We start from the raw sequence: 22,656 nt of genomic DNA on the forward strand, positions 1-22,656 counted from the left end.
ACATGGGAGTTAGGGAGACCTTACCCATTAGCAAGTAAATTAAATTAAAAAAAAATCACAATCCTCCAATGGCAGGGAGGGAACAAAACCAAACTGAAAAAGTGGAAAATTTGACTCTTACTGAGGTCAGAACCAATGGAAAAAAGAGGATCGTAATAAAAACATAATGGAACAAAATAGAAAGCCCAGAGATAAATCCACACACATATGGACACCTTATCTTTGACAAAGGAGGCAAGAATATACAATGGAGTAAAGACAATCTCTTTAACAAGTGGTGCTGGGAAAACTGGTCAACCACTTGTAAAAGAATGAAACTAGATCACTTTCTAACACCGCACACAAAAATAAACTCAAAATGGATTAAAGATCTAAATGTAAGATCAGAAACTATAAAACTCCTAGAGGAGAACATAGGCAAAACACTCTCAGACATAAATCACAGCAGGATCCTCTATGATCCACCTCCCAGAATTCTGGAAATAAAAGCAAAAATAAACAAATGGGATCTAATTAAAATTAAAAGCTTCTGCACAACAAAGGAAAATATAAGCAAGGTGAAAAGACAGCCTTCTGAATGGGAGAAAATAATAGCAAATGAAGCAACTGACAAACAACTAATCTCAAAAATATACAAGCAACTTATGCAGCTCAATTCCAGAAAAATAAACGACCCAATCAAAAAATGGGCCAAAGAACTAAATAGACATTTCTCCAAAGAAGACATACGGATGGCTAACAAACACATGAAAAGATGCTCAACATCACTCATTATTAGAGAAATGCAAATCAAAACCACAATGAGGTACCACTTCACACCAGTCAGAATGGCTGCAATCCAAAAATCTGCAAGCAATAAATGCTGGAAAGGGTGTGGAGAAAAGGGAACCCTCCTACACTGTTGGTGGGAATGCAAACTAGTACAGCCACTATGGAGAACAGTGTGGAGATTCCTTAAAAAATTGCAAATAGAACTACCTTATGACCCAGCAATCCCACTTCTGGGCATACACACCGAGGAAACCAGAATTGAAAGAGACACATGTACCCCAATGTTCATCGCAGCACTGTTTATAATAGCCAGGACATGGAAACAACCTAGATGTCCATCAGCAGATGAATGGATAAGAAAGCTGTGGTACATATACACAATGGAGTATTACTCAGCCGTTAAAAAGAATTCATTTGAATCAGTTCTGATGAGATGGATGAAACTGGAGCCAATTATACAGAGTGAAGTAAGCCAGAAAGAAAAACACCAATACAGTATACTAACACATATATATGGAATTTAGGAAGATGGCAATGATGACCCTGTATGCAAGACAGGGAAAGAGACACAGATGTGTATAACGGACTTTTGGACTCAGAGGGAGAGGGAGAGGGTGGGATAATTTGGGAGAATGACATTCTAACATGTATACTATCATGTGAATTGAATCGCCAGTCTATGTCTGATGCAGGATGCAGCATGCTTGGGGCTGGTGCATGGGGATGACCCAGAAAGATGTTATGGGGAGGGAGGTGGGAGGGGGGTTCATGTTTGGGAATGCATGTAAGAATTAAAGATTTTAAAATTTAAAAAATAAAAAACTAAAATTAAAAAAAAAAAGACTAAAAAAAAAAACAAAAAAAAACATAATGAAAGATCTTAAATTGATACAGTTAGAGCACCATAATGGAGAAGGCAATGGCACCCCACTCCAGTACTCTTGCCTGGAAAATCCCATGGACGGAGGAGCCTGGTGGGCTGCAGTCCATGGGGTCGCGAAGAGTCGGACATGACTGAGCGACTTCACTTTCACTTTACAGAGCACCATAAAACTTTTCTGGACCCAATAATCATAGTTTCTGAGTGAAAATTTTAATAGAAGAATTGATTATGGATAAATAAAACAATAGAAGCACAGTAAGAAATATATGGACATGAATTTGCAAACTCTGGGAGATAGTGGAAGAGAGAGGAGTCTGACGTGCTACAGTCCACAGGGTTGCAAAGAGTCAGACAGGACTTAGCAACTGAACAACAACAAGAAATATTTGGGAAAATATTTGTGTAAGCTTAGGGGTAGGAGATCTTTTTAAGCAAGACTGTAAACCTACATATCATAAAAGAAAAAATCTCACAGATTCAACTACATAAAAGTTCAAAATCTTTACGTGGAAAAAGATATCACCAACAAGGAGCAAAGACAAATAGTGAACTGAGAAAAAAACGTTTGCAACACACATAATACGGAGAGGATTCATATTCTAAGACAAGGTGCTCCTACAAATGTGTGAAAAAAGATAAACAACTTAATAGGAAAAAAATGAGCAATAGATGGAAAAAGTAATTTCCAGAAGAGGAAATGCAAATACATAAATCAGTACACAATTAGACAAGGAAACACAAAATAAAATGAGATACCCTTTTTTTGTCCTTCAAATTGACAAAAACTAAAAAGATGACATGACCTTGGGCTAACAAAAGCTTTTATTACAGTTGGTGGGGGTAAAAATTATGCCATACCAAAGCAGTATGGTATAATTTATTAAAGTTAAAAAATATACAGGCCCTCATCAATAATTTTACCTCTGGAAATTTATCTAACAGAATAAAGTACCATGATATGAACATACACACTGTAGTACTGTTTATAATGAGAAAAAAACCTAAAAACAATTTGAATGTTCATCAACAGGGATCTGGTTGAATAAATATTAAATTCTGATATACACACTCATACTCATGCATGTCTATACCTATTTATCTGCTATAAAATATTCAACTATTACAAAGATCAATGTATATAGATATACATTGATTTGTAAGGTTATCTGCAATAGAATGTTGAGTGAACAATAAGAAAAGTTACAGAATATTTGTTATATGATTCTAGTTTTAAAAAGATATATATATATATATATTGATTTACATTTTCAATGGAGAATTATGAAAAATAAATACCAAATTACATCAAAAAGTGAGCTTGGAAATGACTTAATTTTACTTTAGAGGCTTCAGTATTTTTAAAATGTAACAATTATCATGCATTGAACTTTTTCCACTCAAATAAGTGAAACACAAATTTTAAATCTCCTCAGGAGCAAGTGTAACTAAATAAATGGGACTATGAGACATAAAAATGCAATGCTGAAAGATAAATCATGCACCTACCAGCTGTCAATTGTGACATTATTACATCATATTGTTTTGGTTGTTTTTAGCTGTATTATATCAATTCCTTGTAGGACCCTTGGTTATCTCATATAGAAAAGAAAGCCTGATTTAAACTAGTTAGTTCATCAGAAGTTCTGATGAGGAGTTACATGTTACTGGTTAACAAAAAACATAAAGTGCATTTTCATTCCAATATGGCATCACGGTAGCCACAGAGGGAAAAATATTTTCTAAAAAAGGTATTTTTGTTTGCTTTGCAGTATCTGAATGCAGAAAGATAGGATACCTTGGTTACAGCATCATGTTATATTCTCACTTCCTTTGAGATCACAGTGGTGTTGGGATAGGAAGTCTATCGAAATCAGTCAAGTGACAATTAACTCACCATTGTAACAAGCCCAGTGCAGTGGCGTGTAGCCTTGGTTGTCTTTGAAAGAACAGTCCTCCTCGGAAAGCGCCATCTGGAGCAGCTCACTCAGCCACGTGGCATGGCCACGAGCAGCTGCATAGTGCAAGGGTGTCCTCCCTCTGGAATCTTTACAGAGAATCGACACTTCTTGTTCCAGCAGCATTTGCACACATTCCTCATGTCCCGTCATAATCTGATGCATCGCAATTAAAAACACAACACAAATCTAAGAAGACTCAGCAAGCAAAGTTGTTGACTAAGTGAGATTAGGCTCAAAGTAAGTGGACATAACACCCAGGTCTTAAGGGAAAAGACTCTTATCCTACTCCAGAGAAACGCTGAAGAACCTAGCAGGAATTCATAACATAAGGGTCTGTGTGAACACCAGCATTTTAGAAACATCTCTTGACTTGCCAAACATAACCATAGAAAGTATCATGATGCAGTGGGAAGTATCAGCTTTAAAATCAGGAAGATGTGAGTTAAATTCTAGCTCCCTCTTGTAAAACTTGGACAGGTTAATTTATCTCTCTATGCCTAACTTTACCCACCTGTAAATGGGGATAGTAATAATGACCTCATAGGCTGTTGTGAGGACTAATGAGATATGTAAAGGCTCCCAGACTGCTGTGTGGCCCATAGGAAGTACCAAAAAAATAAGATCTATGATTATGGCATTAAACATTTAGAGTTCCTCTTCTTTTCATTGATCATGGTGGTCAGCACCATCTTTAAATAACAATCCCCTGATTTCTGCTTTTGTTTCATTTAGATTACTTAATATACTTCAAAAAACAGTTCAGCGGGTGTGTATGAAGAATTAAACACAGTGTACTTATTTCAGCAGAGTACATACTTCAGATGGTAAATGGGCCCACATTGTAATAAAGAACAATTAAAAATAGCGTGGTTACTCAAAACTAGGTAATCATCAGAATAAATTATAATACCTGCACACAACAGAGGATTAAAAAAAAGATAGGGCAGAAAAATATTTAGTGATATGGACAAAGGTACTTGATATACTATAAGAAAAAAAAAGTTCCAAATAGCATCTTCAGTATTATTTTTAAGATTTAAAACAAATCTATATTTAGAAAAAAGATTGGTGATATATATCAAAAAGTGGTTATCTCCAGGAGGTAAGATTACTAGAGATTATGATTTTGTTATTTGTGCTTTAAGATTTTTTTTTGCAAATCTCCTATGACGTGCATGCAATCAGAAGGCAGAACCAAGTCTCGCAACAATGGGTGTTCATGTATCTATCATCACAGTCAAACATGACAACTCAAGAGCAGAACCTAAGAGTACCTGTCATTATTTTATCTTTGCAAGAGATTTTATAATTTCTGTTTGACTGACTGAGGTTAATTGGTTATCTCAGGCAACAATCTTCTCCCTAAAAATTCATAAGCAGGTAAAAAAAAAAAGAAGAAGAAACAAGTTCACTACAGAATTGCTTGACTAAAGCTAAGGAAGATGTACATACCCCTCTGTGTAAAGCTGTGCAGCCCATGATGTCGACAGCATCTACATTTGCTTCCTTTTCAAGTAACAATGAAACAGCATCACTGTGTCCATACGCTACTGCAAGCATTAGTGGGGTTCTAGGAAAAGAAAGAAATTGGGCTTTTATTTTTAATTAATGTATTTATTTTAATTGGAGGATAATTACTTTACAATATGGTGGTGGTTTTTGCCACACATTGACATGAATCAGCCACAGGTGTATGTGTCCCACCCATCCTGAACCCTCTCCCACCTCCCTCCCTACCCCATTCCTTGGGGTTGTCCCAGAGCACCAGCTTTGAGTGCCCTGCTTCATGCATTGAACTTGTACTGGCCATCTATTTCACATACAGTAATATACATGTTTCAATGCTAGTCTCTCAAATCATCCCACCCACGCCTTTTCCCACAAAGTCCAAAAGTCTGTTCTTTACATCTGTGTCTCTTTTGCGATATTGTATATAGGATCGTCATTACCATCTTTCTAAATTCCATACATGTTAATATACAGTATTTGTGTTTCTCTTTCTGACTTACTTCACTCTGTATAATAGGTTCCAGTTTCATCCACCTCATTAGCACTGTCTCAAATGCAGTTCTTTTTTTATAGCTGAGTAATATTCCATTGTGTATATGTACCACAATTTCCTTATCCATCTGCCTGCTGATGGACATCTAGGTTGCTTCCATGTCCTAGCTATTGTAAACAGTGCTGCAATGAACACTGGGGCACATGTATCTCTTTCAGCCTGGTTTCCTCAGGGTGTATGCCCAGCAATGGGATATCTGGGTTGTATGGCAGTTCTATTCCCAGTTTTTTAAGGAATCTTCACACTGTTCTCCATAGTAGCTGTACCAGTTTGCATTCCCACCAACAGGGTAGGAGGGTTCCATTTTCTCCACACCTTCTCCCGTATTTATTGTTTGTAGACTTTGTGATTATGGCCCTCTGACCAGCATGAGATGAAACCTCATTGTGGGTTTTCATTGGAATGGGCTTTTAAAAAGAAGATTAAAAAATACTCATCATTTCCAGTGGGAGCATCTTCCTCTCTTCCTTTGTCTCTCTCTTTCTCAGTCTCTCTCCCTTTTTGACAATTGCTTAGTATTTTCTGAGTGTCCCCGATTTGCTGTCTACTGCCTGGAACAAGCTATCTGCCTCCAGTCTCTAATGACCACATGGAATGGTGGCAGTGGAATGATCAATATGAGTAGAGCAGAGGAAAGTTCCACCTCAAAATGCTCGCCTGAATCCCATCATTTTCAGAACTATGTAGCATGGGCCAACTATCAGTTGAGCAGGGAGCGTGTGTATGTAAGAGATGCTCTTATTTCCATCAGAGCAACTGTGAACTACCTTTACAGTTTTTTATGTTGGATTTTGGTTCAGTATTTCATTTGAACAAAGCTCCATTGCCTTAAAGAAAAGTAGGACAAGTCCAGAGGAAAGACCCAAGTGCTGGACTCCAGGCGGTGAGGTCCAGTTCTGTCTTCAACATGAACTCATATATCTGGGGTGAGTCACTAGTGCTTTATTGCTCTGCGTTTCCTATTCGTAACAGAAGACTAGGTGGGAGAACAGGCTAACAGATGAAAAATACTCAGGGAAAAATAACATAGGAAGGATAAAAATATGAAGGATTTTTATGGAGGTGATAACTTCTCGAGGTCTGTCCTATTCCATTATTAATTTTAAAAATGAGACGGTAGCAGCTTCAGAAGAGGGTAAAAATGAATAGAAGGAAGGAACAAATGAGAAAATATTTTTTAAAAGCCAGAGCACAAGGCTACATATATAAAAAGTTAGCTCTTTTTCATCAAGATACACACACACACATTTTTCTTAGATATATACTCCAGCGCAAAGCTACTTCATTCTTCTAGGGCCCTCATCCATCAATTTCACCCCAGTATAAACGCCAAATCCAGAATTCAGCATTCAGCCCTCCTAGCTGTTTAACAAATGAACTGATCAGTTGTGATTTGAAATGTCAACCCCAGGTGTGAGAACACTTACTGTCCTTTGGCGTCTTTCACGTCAACCACTTCTGGGTTGTCTGCAATTTCTAATAATAACCGCAAACACAGTGTGTGACCATTAATTACTGAAAAAGAAAATAATGGACATTTTTTTTAACAGACCATAGAGATCCCTCCAAAATAAAATTTATTTGGACTTCAAATTGGTGGTTTCCATTGCTGCTTGAAGGCGGGAGGAGAAGGGGACAACAGAGGATAAGATGGTTGGATGGCATCATGGACTCAATGGACATGAGTCTGAGTAAACTCCAGGAGTTGGTGATGGACAGGGAGGCCTGGCATGCTGCAGTCCATAGGGTCGCAAAGAGTTGGGACAAGATTGAGTGACTGAACTAAACTGAACTGAATTGTTGTTGATGGACATCCCCAGGTGTCCAGCTAGTGCCAGCTGCTGGGCACAGCTGGCAATACATATGTTACCAACCCATCTCCACTTTCTTCCTATCAGGGCACTGTGGTCCTCATCTAACTTTCTTTCCTGGATGCTGTATAGAGGCCTTTTTCCTTAAAGAGGACATCCTTTCTTATCTACTCCTATAGAACGGATCATCTCTCTCCACTTTCTAGGTAACCTTTCTGTTCCTCTGAGAGAGTCTCCCAACTCTGTACAATCTTCTTGGGTCCAGTCCACCTCAAGTACTTTTTAAAAGAAGGTTGAAGGGGGAGGAGAAGGCAGAGGAGGAGGGAGAGGAGAGCAGGTGAAGGAGGGGAGGAGCAGAAGAAAGGAGGAGGGAAGAGGGGAGCAGAGGAAGGGAGGAAGGGAGATGGGAACAGAGTCTGCTTCTTATCCCCATCATTGCACGTTCTGAGGTAGATGTTCTGACTGATGACTAGTGACTTTAAGTCAGACCTCAAGCTGGCAATGTTAGCCATTGTCTCGCTGCTCACTGATTGACTGGCACTCCCAGGAGACTCACAGATGGCTCCCACCCCAAGAGCTGGAGGACTTCTCCGTCTGAGTTCCTCATATCAAAGCCCTTGTTTCTCTGCCTTCTCCCAGCAGCCTCCTACCCTCTATCACCTCCGCTCCCCTCTCTCTTCCCTGCTGAGCTCTGACTGGGGGCAGCAGGCCCTGCCCCTCCTCACTCAGCTGCCCAGGTGGGAACTGGCAATGGGCAGGAAGCGTGGCCCCAATCTTGGGTTGGCCTTGACTGCCTGGGGTGGAACCCATGGACTCACTCTGTCCTGTGTGCACCAGGCAAGATGTTCTTTTAGGAAGAAGACCCTGGTGCCACAGGGTCAGGAACCACCTCCCAGGCTGATAATCCCTGGGGTGGGGTACTTTCCTTTAGCTCATTGAGTGGAACCCGCAGCCTTGCAAAAGACATGATTTTCTACTCAGGGAGTAGGATGCAAATAAATACATTTAAAATTCTGAATGTGACCTTCTCTCTGAACAATAAGAGTACCATAAAATACATTGCATTAACCTTGTTATGGTTGTAGAGAGAGAAGGGAATAGATGCAGCTATGTTAGGTTGATAAAGGCTCTTCTTAGAGCTGTGTTTTACAGCCCTTTTTATTGCATGCCAGTCATGAGAGAAGGCTAATTTAACGACAGCAAATTTTTTCAGGGACAATACGTATTAGAATTAGCTCACATTCATCAACACCACTCAAATTAACTATAGGGATAATACCCCCGTTTTGTAGACCACTGCATTCAGCTAATTCTCAGCAACATCCCATTTATGTACCTCAGGAGGAAATCTTGTAGAAATGTTGTTGCTCTTTTGCTTTTTGTTTTAAAAATTACGTTAAGTCTCTTAGCACTGGTGAAATATGCAAGAGGTTTAATGTATGCTTAAAAGAAAATAATTAGCACAGGACTGAAAGCTAAATACTACAGGTGGTACTATTTTATAATACTCATGAAATACAGCATATTTTGATTGATTCCTTTTTCTATATCAATTTGATATTCTTTAAATCGTTGTTGTTGTTATTCAGTCATTAAATCATGTCTGACTCTTTGCCGTCCCTTGGACTGTAGCACACTAGGTTCCTCTGTCCTCCACTATCTCCTGGAGCATGCTCAAATTCAAATAGTCATAATCATAATAGTTTTGAGGATTTTTATTTTTGCCTAAACTAAAAAAGGGGAAAAATGATCTAATTTGTATCACTCATCCAGTATGAAGGAAATGGCAACCCACTCCAGTATTCTTGCCTGGAGAATCCCATGGTCCCATGGCGGGCCATGGTCCATGGGGTTGCAGAGAGTCGGACACGACTGAAGTGACTGAGCTCATCCGGTATGCTGGAGGGCAAACTAATTCCTACAGTAGTGGGTTTTTCTTGGGCAGGTGCGGTTGAGATGGTGGGAGGTGGGTGCGTGTAGCTTTTTTGAACTTAGCTAATAGCCCTCAGTAAATATAATTCCCCTTTATTTTAAAAGTGTGGCTACACTAGAATTCTCGGCTTCCTACGCACATTTTCCCCGAATTGCCTTCTAGCAAAAAGATGCTACCATTTCCTTTTGCTGTGCCCTGCCAAATCCAGCTTTGTCTCAGACTAGCTCAGCCTCTCCCTGACTATGAGTGACAGCCATTTTTCATGCTGCTCAAAGACCACAACTGTCATTACAACTATCTATGCCAAACCCTCTAAAATCCATCCTGGCTCCTGTTCCTCACAGTACTCTCAGGATTTGAAACAAAAAATTGGCCTCTCAAATGAGCTGGAAAAGATTCTGGAAAAGCAGATTCTCAAAGCACAGGCTAAAGCTTCTGCACAGCAGACATTCTGTGGAGAATAAAATCAAATGACAGCCTGCACCTTCTCAACAAATTGCACGGGGGACACCCAAAAGGAGTGAGTCCTGTTGACCACTAGGGGGCTCCATTGGACTACAGCCTTTATCACAGTGGCAAATGAATGACTGATTATTCTTCATTGTTTCCCTGTTCACAAGGGCGATTTTCCACAACCAAAATGGGTCCTTTGTAAGTGTCAGGAAGTACTCGGTAACTAAAGCAGGGTGCTGGCATTAATAATAGGCAACTTTAAAAGGATAACTAAATGTAAACTATATGGTAATACTAAGAATGCCTAGAATACGAAATTTTATAATAATACTTACAAATACCAAAAAGACTAAATGTGATGAGAAATAAGAATTTATAATTTAACCATACCAATCACTGCTGACGTCATGGCTAAAGTTTTTTCTAGGAACAACTGTTTCCAGATAATTAAGCAACGCCATGTTTTTTCAATCTTTGTATTATTTTTCCTCAGTGGTTTGAACATTCAGAGATGTAGATGGCAATGCGTCCACATAGTCTAACATTCTGAGAAAATTTTCCTAAGTACAAGAATCACAAAGTCTTTTGAAAACTGTTTTCATTCCTTTGCTTTCTCTGTATATCCATTATTTCACAGTGAAGATACTTACTTCTCTTTATAATATCTGCTATCCTGATCAAAGGCTATTATCACTGAACTCCTGAACCCAAAGAAAATGGTGCCTTAGCTGAGCTAGAAACTCTTCTACATTACCTTGTCATCTGTGTATATGTCCAAAAGTATCTGGACACAGTTTTATCTAATGTGCATTAAAGAAAAATCTCAGAAGAGGCAAATCACTTACTTTTTGAAAAATACATGTAGCTTTTTAAGAGACTATTTTTACACCTGATACATCAAGAGTCAGAACAAAATTGTGTTGGTAAAGCAATTATGTTCCAATTAAAAATAATTACTAAAAAAGGAAAAAATAGGGAGTAAATATTAATGTATATTAATGCATATATATGAAATCTAGAAAAATGGAATTGATGCACCTATCTGTAGGGCAGGAATAGAGATGCAGACATAAAGAATGGATTTGTGGACACAGCGGGGGAAGGAGAGAGTGGGGCAAGTTGAGAGAATGGCACTGACACACATACGTTAACGTGTAAAACAGATGGCCAGTGGGGGGCTGCTGCGCAGCACAGGGAGGTCAGCTCGGTGCTCTGCGATGACTGAGAGGGGTGAGATGGGCGATGGGAGGGAGGCTCAGGAGGAAGGGCACGTATGTATGCTGCTGCTGCTGCTAAGTCAAGTCGCTGCAGCACAGACGGCAGCCCACCAGGCTCCTCCATCTCTGGGAAATCTCCAAGCAAGAACACTGGAGTGGGTTGTCATTTCCTTCTCCAACCCATGAAAGTGAAAAGCGAAAGTGAAGTCGCTCAGTTGTGCCCGACTCTTAGCGACCCCATGGACTGCAGCCCACCAGGCTCCTCCATCCATGGGATTTTCCAGGCAAGAGTACTGGAGTGGGGTGCCAATGTATACATATACCTGATTTGTGTTGCACTACAGCAGAAACTAACACAGCGCTGTAAAGAAACTGTACTCCAATTAAAAATTTTTTAATTAAAAAAATTTAAAAATAATCAGAGCAAAAGTGAAGAAGTAACAAACGTCTAGAATGCAGAATAACACACTCAGAGGATTGCTGTCTGGCACATGAAGTAGCTGTGAAATATCATTAATTTTATGCTTCAAAATGCTATGAGATTTTATTCTATGTGATTTATCTGACGATAACAATACACCGTGCTCTTTTTTTCCAGAAAGTTTTGTGATTGCCATTGGCCAAAGGTTCTGAATGCTCTTTTGAGTTAAGAAGGTCAGATGCAGTGTAGAGGATTTTCAGGGCAGAATGATAGATGTGTGTGTGCGTATGTGTGTATTCGGTCATATCCGACTCTATAATCCCATGGACTGTAGCCCGCCAGGCTCCTCTGTCCATGGGATTTTCCAGGCAAGAATACTGCAGTGGTGGCCATTTCCTTTTCCAGGGGATCTCCCCGACCCAGGGATCAAACCTGTACCTCCTGTATTGGAGGGAGGATTCTTTACCACTGAGCAACCTATGGAAGCCCAGAATGGTAGATACATGTCATTAGACACCTGTTCAAATTCACAGAATGCACAACACTAACAGTGGAACCTAATGTAAGCCGTGGACTTTGGACGATCATGTTGTGTCAGTGTAGGTTCATCCATTGTAATGAATATGCCAGTCTGGTGAGGGATGCTGATAATGGGAGAGGCTATGCATGTGTGATGGACGAGGGGTATGTGGAAAACCTCTATACCTTCCTTTTCGATGTTGCTATGAATCTAAAGCTGCTCTAAAAAAAAAAAAAAAAGTAGCCTTTAAAGAAGGTCAGAGCCTCTCTGAATGTAGAACATTAATCATCTCTAAATGAACAGAAAGCCAAAAGCACTTTGGAAGAGCACAGGCATACTTGACGTAGAAAGAAGATATTTTCAAAATTGGGATGAAGGAAGATGCTGCCATCCATTTACTCAAACTTATAAGTGGGCCGCAAAACTAATGTAACCAGACTCCTGACAACCTACCTGAGGCATGAAGTGGGGTTCTTTTGGTTACATTGTCCTTCACAAAGATGGATGCACCTTGATTGATAAGTGCTTCCACACATTCCGTATGTCCCTTAAAGGCAGCCAGATCCAGAGCAGTGCGGCCTTTCTCATCCCTGATGTCCAGGTCTACCAGCGACTGCAGAAGGACTTCCAAGGCCTGGTGGTGCCCATTGTAGGCCTGCAAAGGAGAAACCAACAACTCAAGTGCTTGCTCACCTTAAATCCCACAACAGTCCATTTGAGGGGCTAAGCCTCCCAGGTCACGGAGGGAGACTACTTCAAAGAGCACATGGCATACTTATTGAAACACAGCTGAAACTAGAACTAGATGGAAAAATTACAGTGCACAGACCTCACAGTTACATATAAATTTTTTAATGCTCCTTCTCTTTTGTCAAATAATTTACTGCAAAGGTACTAAATGTATCAATGTATTCTTATATTTATATCTATTAATCCAGTAATCTAACACAGGCTAATAGCTAAATGAATTAATATATTCTTTTATCTGTCAGCTCAATCTTAAACACATTGGTAAGATCCAAATATTTTTTCAGGAGGCTTTTCTGTTAAACCTGGAGGAAAAAAAAATCACTAAAAACACTGTGGACTTTGTAATTCAACAGAAGCATACTGATCTTCTGTTACAGTCCAACATTTTAATTTCAACCATGTGATCCTGGTTGAGTTTCTTAATTTCACTTAGAGTTTGTTTCCTCATCTATAAAGTAAGAGCAATAAAACTTGCCTTCCAGAGGGGATGAGAAGAGATAAAATTTCACAGCCTTTGCATAGTGCATAATACATAGTGGATGCTTCCTTTTCTCTTGTTTTCTCCACTGATTATCATCAAAACATAAACACAATTATGGAAGTATATTCCATATATTAAGGCCAACTTCAGTCTTATTGTGAGCTACTATGCTGTGTTTAAGTTAGGAGGCTTCATACTACTAAAACACAAAACTAAAAGTCTGAAAGGAAATTTTTACAAAGTCTATAGGGTTAAACACTGTATATGCACATACAAGACCAAGGACCCTGAAATAAAAGAAAAAAAAAAAGAATTCGGTGGGGGCGGGGGATGGTTGGTGGAGGGAAGTAGAGGAGGAGACAGTGTCTTCAGTAGTCAGAGTCCTCTCATGGCGCCTATGCTATGTTTCTACTGCAGCAGTCACCCTAGGCACAATTTATTTGAAAAAATGCTTAGCGCAGACTAAGGACAAATTTCCTGAATACACAAAGAACTTCCATAAGCCATTCTAAAAACTAGGAAAGTGTGTAAAGGGTATGAAAAGGCAGCTCACAGAAAAAGAAAAAGAAAAGATCAAAAAACATATGGAAAAAACATGTAAATTTTTAGGGTACTATTTTTTAACTACCAAATGGCAGTGATTAAGTTTGGGCATGTCCGGTATTAGTTAAGACATGGTGGAAAAAAATCAATTTACACTCTGTTGGTGGCAGTATAGATTGGTGTGATATTTGTGAAGGGTAATTTGACAAATTCTATCAAAAAATTTTTTTTAAAAAACTAAGTTGCAAGTAATAAATACAATGATTTTGCTGTATGAAAAGCAAATATACTCAGCCACATACCTGTATCTATGTGTATATATTTCTGTATTCATAGGAAATTTTAGAAGATACAAAGGAAACTTAACAGTGGTTACTCTAGAAATGAGAGGTAAAGTAATGAACAAATGGACTTATTTTAACTTATCTTTTTAATAACTACTTGATTTTTTTCTCTGTATATATCAACCGCAACAATAACAAAAACTAGATTAAAAGGATCCACAAGATTTAAAGAGTACTAAAAGGAACTGTTTATAAAACTTTCTCATTATATTATTTTTATGAATGATTATGGTTATTATGTTACATATTAAACATATATATTATATGCGTAGTATAACTCATACGTTGATGAATCCCAAATTTATATCCCAGTTACTTTCTAAGACTTGTATATTCAAATGTCTATTGAAATTTCCACTTGAATATCTAATATACATCTCAAACTTAACATGTCCCAAAATGAGTTCTTAATTTTCCTCCTAAAATTTGCTCCATCTCTGTAAATGGCAATTTTACCCTCCTATTTGCTCAGGCCCCAAATTTTGGAGTCATCTTGTCTTCCCTCTTAAGCCCAGGGTTGTGGCCCTGCACAAGAGCTTTGAAACACTGGGGCAAGCAAGTGCTAAAAAGAGCTTCCCCATCTCTCCCCACTGCCTTGCCATGCCCTGGTACAGGGGTGCGTCTGCTGAAAGAAAGGAAATTTTGTTGCTCACCAACAGAGGTGTCATCAGGTTGTCAGGCACCTGGTGGGAAACAGCCATCCATATCTCTGTTACAATTCACACACAGGTGTTGGGTAACTAGTAGCCCTCAATGACACGATCCTCTCTACTTTCAAGCCATGATCATCTCTGCTTCTTCTTTAAAATATATCCAGAATCTATCCAGTTCCTCACTATACCACATCCTCTGTCGCCACGATGGCAAAAGCTTCCCTTCCCATCCTTGCTGTGTGCTGTGTTGTATCGCTCAGTCGTGTCCGACTCTTCGCGACTCCATGCACTGCAGCCTGCCAGGCTCCTCTGTCCATGGGGATTCTCCAGGCAAGAGTATTGGAGTGGGTTGCCACGCCCTCCTCCAGGGGATCTTCCCAATCCAGGGATCGAACCCAGGTCTCCTGCATTGCAGGCAGATTCTTTATCATCTGAGCCACCAGCAAACTATTACTGAACAGCCACAAGATGAAATCTTTGAAAACTCAAGTTGGACATAGCACTCCTTGATGAAAACTCATTGGGAACACAACCCAAAACTTCCCATGACCATTCAGACCCTTAGGATTTGGCTTCCCTCACTCTTGATCATCAGCATGGCCCCTTATTTACTCTGCTCCAACCACACTAGCCTCCCCTCCCCACTCCCTATGATTAAAGAAAGTATTCTCCTCTGGGCCACTGCATCTGTACTTTCTGCTTGCCCTGCCTGGAGAGTTCTTCCGCCTCTAAGAGCCACATGGCTTTTCTGCTAATTCTGCTTCAAACATTTCCTTATCTAGAGGCTTCCCAGAGCCCAATTAAATAGATCACTACCCTGTTCCTCAACATATAAGGCACTCTCCAGCCCACTTATCTTGTTTTATGTTATCTTTATAGGATTTATTATCACTTGATACTTATTACATATCTATTGTTATCTAAGATGGGAGGTACTTTGTGTTTATTGCTCACTGCTGTATCCTAGACTCATGCATAGCACAGAGTAGACACTCAACAATAAGTTGAGGAATAAATTAATGAATTATATTATCATTTATTAGTATTAGTGATAAGAATATATTTTAAAGATAGCAACTATTTATTGGGGGCATTGTGTTGAGTGCTAATCTTTGCAAACATTCTTTTTATAGGCAAAAACACAGATCAAGCAATGATAATGAATTCATCCAAGATCACTTAGGAAGTGACAAAGTCAGGATTTGAAACTCAAAGTATCTACGCTTTTAGGCAATGTCTTAAAATCTTTCCTAGTAATTCCATTTAATTGACTTTCAAAATACTTTTGTGCCTACATGTAATGGGTCAGAGAGCTGAATAACAAAGAGTAAATCAGAAACCTAAGATGGAAAGCCTTTAGTCTAATCTGACTTCAGAAGCAACAGCTAATTTCATGGAGCACTTGCTGTGTATCAGGCAGGACTGCACATATAGCACCTTATTTGCTAGGACAACCCATGGCTTGGATGCTACTGTTATTCCCATTATTACTGACAAGGACACAGAAGGCACAGATGTTCCTCAATCCTCTCATGGGCACACAGCCTTCCATGGTGGAGCTGAAATTCTCAGTCACACCACAGAGCCTGAGCTGTGGGCTTCTTGTGAGCATCTACAGAAAGCGTGTGAAAGGGCCATAATGTATACATTTATCTTTTTTATTATAGGAAATTTCAAACTTATACAAAGAAGAGAGGATAGTGTCATAAATTCCCAAATATCCATCATATAGTTTCAGCCATCATCAACTCATGCCATCAGTTTAAGCCAGCTTGGGAGCACCTATCCTCCTGTAAAGGTGGAGCATCTACATTAGAGTATAAGTCAGTCTCTCTCACTTGACCCTGGGCTTGAGCCTGTCACTAATTTGAACTTGAATGTGTGTAACACCTCTTCTCATTTTAAATTGTAATGGTAGTGACTGACTCAGTTTATGTAGAAATCCTGACTTTATATCAAAGGGAGATGAGTCCACATAGATAACATCAAAGGGAGATGAGTCCACATAGATAACATCAAAGGGAGATGAGTCCACATAGATAATAGCAGATTCCAGATGTTATTTGCAAATGCTTCTTTCTTCAGTGTCACTTACTATGATGACAAAGATAGTAAACATTTACACTTTCTGTTATTTGACTTTAGTCCAGTTAAAAAGCAGAGACATTACTTTGCTAACAAAGGTCTGTCTAGTCAAGGCTATGGTTTTTCCAGTGGTCATGTATGGATGTGAGAGTTGGACTGTGAAGAAAGCTGAGCACCGAAGAATTGATGCTTTTGAACTCTGGCATTGGAGAAGACTCTTGAGAGTCCCTTGGACTGCAAGAAGATCCAACCAGTCCATCTTAAAGGAGATCAGTCTTGGGTGTTCATTGGAAGGACTGATGCTGAAACTCCAATACTTTGGCCACCTCATGTGAAGAGTTGACTCATTGGAAAAGACCCTGATGCTCAGAGGGATTGGGGGCAGGAGGAGAAGGGGACGACAGAGGATGAAAGGCTGGATGGCATCACTGACTTGATGGACATGGGTTTGAGTGAACTCCAGGAGTTGGTGATGAACAAGGAGTCCTGGTGTGCTGCAATTCATGGGGTTGCAAAGAGTCAGACACGACTGAGTGACTGAACTGAACTGAACTGAGGAAAGTAGAATTGGCAACTTATAAACTGCATGCATATCTGCAAAGCACGGCAGATAACATATTTAGATTAATAAAGAGAAAACTCAGAGCAAAAAGAAATGTATGCAGGGAGGAACCTCATGTAGAGGGATCAGCACTGTTCAGGACTGCAGAGTTACACTGCAGGGCACTTAAGTGCTCACCTAAGAACCTAACTCCCGTAAAAGACCCCTGAAGTTTCTCTTTTTCATTCTCACACAAAAAATAAGTCCATTTGCATGTGTTAAATTTACTACTGCCATTTCATTCTTTAGATATTTCCAAGTATATTTCATTTCCACATTAGATCATGCTTATTTTATTTGCTGTCTCACAAGATTCTACGTATTCAGTTCATGGATTGCCAGTGAATACAAAGAATGTTCTTGCTTTACCATAGCAACTTGAAGTTTACTTTGAAGTATAAAACTTTCTAGTCCTCTGACTCAAGGTGGTCTAAAGGTGGTCATACAGCTAATGTTATAACAGGACTGGAACCTAGGTCATCTGATGGCCTTTCCTTTTGGGCTTCCCTGATGGCTCAGCGGGGAAAGAATCTACATATAATGCAGGAGCTGCAGGAGATGTGGGTTCGATCCCTGGTTTGGGAATATTCCCTAGAGTAGGAAATGGCAAGCCATTCCAGTATTCTTTCTTGGCAAATTCCATGGACAGAGGAGCCTGGCAGGCTAGATAGAGTCCATGGTGTCACAAAGAGTTGGGCACAGCTGAATACAGGAGCACAGCATAAAGAGGCTTAATATTAAAATAAAATAGAGTGAAACCTGCTGAAGCAAAGCTTCAGAATTCCAATCCATGTTTTCTTCTATATCAGGCACTTGAAAATTCAAAGAGAGGATGGCCAAAAGGCTAGATTTATGTATAGAATTGCCCTTGTCTCTTCATTTAGTCAAACCTACATCTCTTGAATTTTAGTATGCAAAAGCATTACTATACAGAGTTGAAGACATAAAACTATGTATATTAAACATCCAGGGCAAGTTAAGGGAAATAATAAAGGTAAACTTGATAATACAAGAATTTTCACTTACCTTCACACTTTAGAGCTTAACCCTAGAAACAAACTATCACGTAATATGGGACTCTATTTTATGGCTAAATGCATGACTCTATCTTTAGGTAGTTATGTGATTCTTAAAGTCTATAAAAAAGAATACAATAAAACTTCAAGTTCTCTGAAAGAGATTCAAGTAGTCAGGAAAGAAGATCTTTCTCATGTCGGCAGTGCATATGAACCAAGCTCGTAATTTTCTTTCTATTTCCATCCTAAATCAGGTGTTCAGTGGGTAGTTCCACAGATAATTTCTTAAATAACTCAAGGAAGAAGTAATCACACAAAAGAACAAATACGTTGGTTCAAAAAGCATGTAGTATTTTGGCTTTCAATAGATAACCCAGTTTAAGCCTTCACTAGAAGCAGCAAACATTTCAAAATTTTTTTACAAAAGACTTTAAAATATCTCATTAAGTAACTTAAATATTTCTTAAACATGATTAATTTCTTTAAATGTTTTAGATTGGAACTGAGGGCAGCAGGAGAAAGAATTTGGAACCTCAGCAAAATCCATGAAACAACCGGTCCATCTGGAAAACTCGACAGCTGGAGCCTTTCATTTGCATAGCCTTGTTTCTCAATTTAATTTTTTTCAAGTGGATGAAATGCTTATGAAATTCACTGGGCGGATAACCCTGGAGACTTGAATCATTCAGCCAGGAAATAGTAACTCAAGGCAGGTCAGGTTTCTTGGGGGCAGTCAAGGTTTGGGGGCATCTGGTTCTCTTTCATTGTAGACTCGTCCATGGAAGAAATAATGTGTCTTGAGTTTTAATTAAGTTAATTGCTACAGAAGGTCCTGGGGTGGGTGATGGGCATACTTGTGGGGTTCTTGGAGCAAATACTAATTTCTTTAAAAAGTGTTAGCATTTACAGGGAAAAATACAAAACAGTTTTAGAATTAACCCACTGCTATCACCCTGTCAAAGTCATCATTATCATGGTTGTCTTATTTCTGCTTTGTTCGCTGACAATTTAAACTCAACATAGAAGCTAAAGTGATGCTTTTAAGATAAAAGCCATATCACATCATCTGTCTCCTCAAAACCCTCCAAATGGTTTCATATTGTGTCAGAAAAAAAGTCAAAGTTCCCACTGGGGTCTGAGGCCCTACCCTGCCTCCGTGCCGCACTCCCCAGCCTGCTGACAATATGTGTACCTCATCTCTACCACCGTCCCCTCATTACTCTGCTTCAGCCACGGTGGCCCTGCTGTTCTGGGAACGCACCAAGATGCTCATACCAGGGACTTTGCACTTCTGCCCAGAACACTCTTTGGTCAGAGACCAAATGGGTAGCTCATCGAGTTGCTGTTCTAACAGGAGATTCTGTGCTGTGAGAAACATCACCCTGTCTGCCACCTTGATGCTCTCTACCTCACTGCTCCTGTTTGTAGCGTGAGCAGCACGCACTTCTTACCATCTGCTATGTTGTCTACTTACTTGCCTATTGTCTTTCCTAGACTGGCCACCCTACAAAACCAGCGGTTGGGTTTTGTTTACTGCTCTCTCTCCAGCTTCTGAAGCCGTGCTTGGCACAGGTACAGTCAGTACACGTCAAAGGGAAGAATGACACTGATGTTACTAAGAGCAAAGATGCAGCCCCAGCTGATTCCACATAAGCCCAGGTGCCGTTCTAACTGCTTTACATGTATTAACTCATGTCATCCCCACTACGTCCCTATGACAGAGATAGTGCTATTCTCCCCATATAATGGGTGGGGAAACTGAGACACAAGAGGTTAGTTTTTGCCCGAGATCATACAACAAATTAACAAGTTGGAAAGGGTTTGGGGGTTGTTAATTAACTCACTCCTTTTTAATTTACAGATAGGAAAACCATGTCCAGGTGAGATGCTAATGAGAAGACAGCTGGCTGGGACCCCCTCTTTCCAGGGGGTGCTTACTAGACCCCTGCCAGCTGGAGAACTACCCAAGCCCATCTCTCTCCAGTGATACCATACCACCCTGTCTTTACATGACTGGAAACTCATAATACTTAGCAGAACACCTAGCATCCAGAAAGGACTCAATAATCTATGAAAGAAAAAAGAAAAAGAATGAGAGATTATAAAATTTTTGGAAGCTAAGAAGGGCTCTTCTCAGATTACCAGCGGGCTTAGCAATGCAATCAACCACACTGTCAAAGGAAATGAGAATCCTATCTGAGATAACCTTACTGATAGGTGTCTCTTAGGGTAGCTAGAGCTTCTATGAATGCCCAGCCTTGGGCTAACTTCCCCAGGCCCAGCAGATGGCTGAGCAGAGAGAGGTTCTAGGGTCAACCTTTAGAGCAACCTGCTTTGTTGCTCTAAGCCATATCACATCATCTGTCACAACCCTGTGGACTGCAGCACACCAGGCTTCCCTGTCCATCACCAACTCCCAGAGTTGCTCAAACTCATGTCCATAGTCAGTGATGCCATCCAACCATCTCATCCTCTGTCATCCCCTTCTTCTCCTGCCTTCAATCTTTCCCAGCATCAGGGTCTTTTTCAATGAGTCAGTTCTTTGCATCAAGTAGCCAAAGCATTGGAGCTTCAGCTTCAGCATCAGTCCTTCCAATGAATACTGAGGACTGATTTCCTTTAGGATGGACTGGTTGGATCTCCTTGCAGTCCAAGGGACTCTCAAGAGTCTTCTCCAACACCACAGTTCAAAAGCATCAGTTCTTTGGTGCTCAGCCTTCTTTCTGGTCCAACTCTCACATCCATACATGATACGGGAAAAACCATAGCTTTGACTAGATGGACCTCTGTTGGCAAAGTTATGTCTCTGCTGTTTAACATGTTGTCTAGGTTGGTCATAGCTTTTCTTCCAAGGAGCAAGCATCTTTTAATTTCATGGCTGAAGTCACCATCTGCAGTGATTGTACTAAGAGACAACTGGTATGAATTTTATACATAAATATCCACCCACCTTTTCTACTCTAAGCCCATGTCCAGCAGAAAGACTCATGGACGTTTTAGCCTGCTTTCACAGGACTCGGCATGTGCATATTTATCACTGTGCATACCATGGTTATGTCGGTAGATGTGGCAGAGGGTGGTGAGTGAGATGCTAGCAGATGGACTGGTGGGTACCTGAGGAGACTGGCAAGGAGGGAAAGGCTCCAGGGAGTGTGATCAGTTCATCCCAATCCTCATGGGATGGCCTCATCCCTTCCTTCCTACATTCCTACCTGCCTCAGTTCATCCCAATCCTCATCCTTTCCTACCCTGGCTGAATTTCTTTGTGTGTCCATCAATAAAATACTCCTCTCAGCTCTCCAAAATCTCCATCTCAATTTTTCATCAGCATGAAACTGAAAACGTGCTTATGTGTGCGTGGTACTGAGTACAATGTTGTCACTGTTAAACACAGAGACCCAGCATCCTACTCTTCCCAGTATCCAATCTCTAGCTGTGTCCAAACATCTTGATGGCCCTGTACTGAGGTCTCACAACTCAGCAGCGCCTTGTGCAGGTGAGCTGGCTGTTGTCAGTCCGAGAGGTTTCTAGGGAACAGCTGTTGATTAGCAAGACCTTCACAGACATAGAGTGGTGGTAAGCTTCTCAGCTGTCACCCTCAGGGAGAGTTTGGTGATTCTCACTTGGAGCTATTGCATTTCCTTTCAATGATGGGATGTGGAGAGGAAGCTTTATTGGTAACAAAGTAACTTCTGCCTCCCTCCCTAGTGGCTCAGATGGTAAAGAATCTGCTTGTCGTGCCAGAGACCAGAGTTTGATCCCTGGTTCAGAAAGATCTGGAGAAGGAAATGGCTACCCACTCCAGTATTCTTGCCTGGAGAATTCCATGGACAGAGGAGCCTGGTGGGTTACAGTCCACGGGGTCGCAAAGAGTGGGACACGACTGAACATCTAGCACTTTCATTTTCACCTCCCTCCCAAATCTCACCAGATTACAAGAAGCAGGGTCTGATTCTTTCTATGAGACCCCAATTTCAAGCCTCGGCAGAAGCTGCAGAGCTGCTTTCATGCATATTTTCATCTTGCTCTCACAGGTCTGTGTTTAAATATCTCACAAGTTTTTAACTATGGTATTCAATTATCTACAGTTCAATGCTTGTTGTCTATATTTACATCTCTAAAATAAAAATAAAACATTTCCTTGGTTAGTAATT

The 22,656-nt window shown here is 40.1% G+C and overlaps 1 protein-coding gene across 3 annotated transcripts in view; it reads right to left on the minus strand.

Moving 5' to 3' along the window:
* Positions 1–22,656, minus strand: part of ANKRD44 (ankyrin repeat domain 44) — a 315,568-nt gene that overhangs the window by 14,555 nt on the left and 278,357 nt on the right. For all 3 annotated transcript variants that reach the window (XM_069577913.1, XM_069577911.1, XM_069577912.1), the window contains exons 18-21: positions 12,483–12,684; positions 7,102–7,189; positions 5,065–5,182; positions 3,549–3,765 (exon numbers count right to left, since the gene is read on the minus strand). In XM_069577913.1, the coding sequence (XP_069434014.1) occupies positions 3,549–3,765; positions 5,065–5,182; positions 7,102–7,189; positions 12,483–12,684 (625 nt within the window). The remainder of the gene's footprint in view (positions 1–3,548; positions 3,766–5,064; positions 5,183–7,101; positions 7,190–12,482; positions 12,685–22,656) is intronic.

This window comes from Ovis canadensis, chromosome 2 (assembly GCF_042477335.2).
Source record: "Ovis canadensis isolate MfBH-ARS-UI-01 breed Bighorn chromosome 2, ARS-UI_OviCan_v2, whole genome shotgun sequence".
NCBI classification, from domain to species: Eukaryota; Metazoa; Chordata; class Mammalia; order Artiodactyla; family Bovidae; genus Ovis; species Ovis canadensis.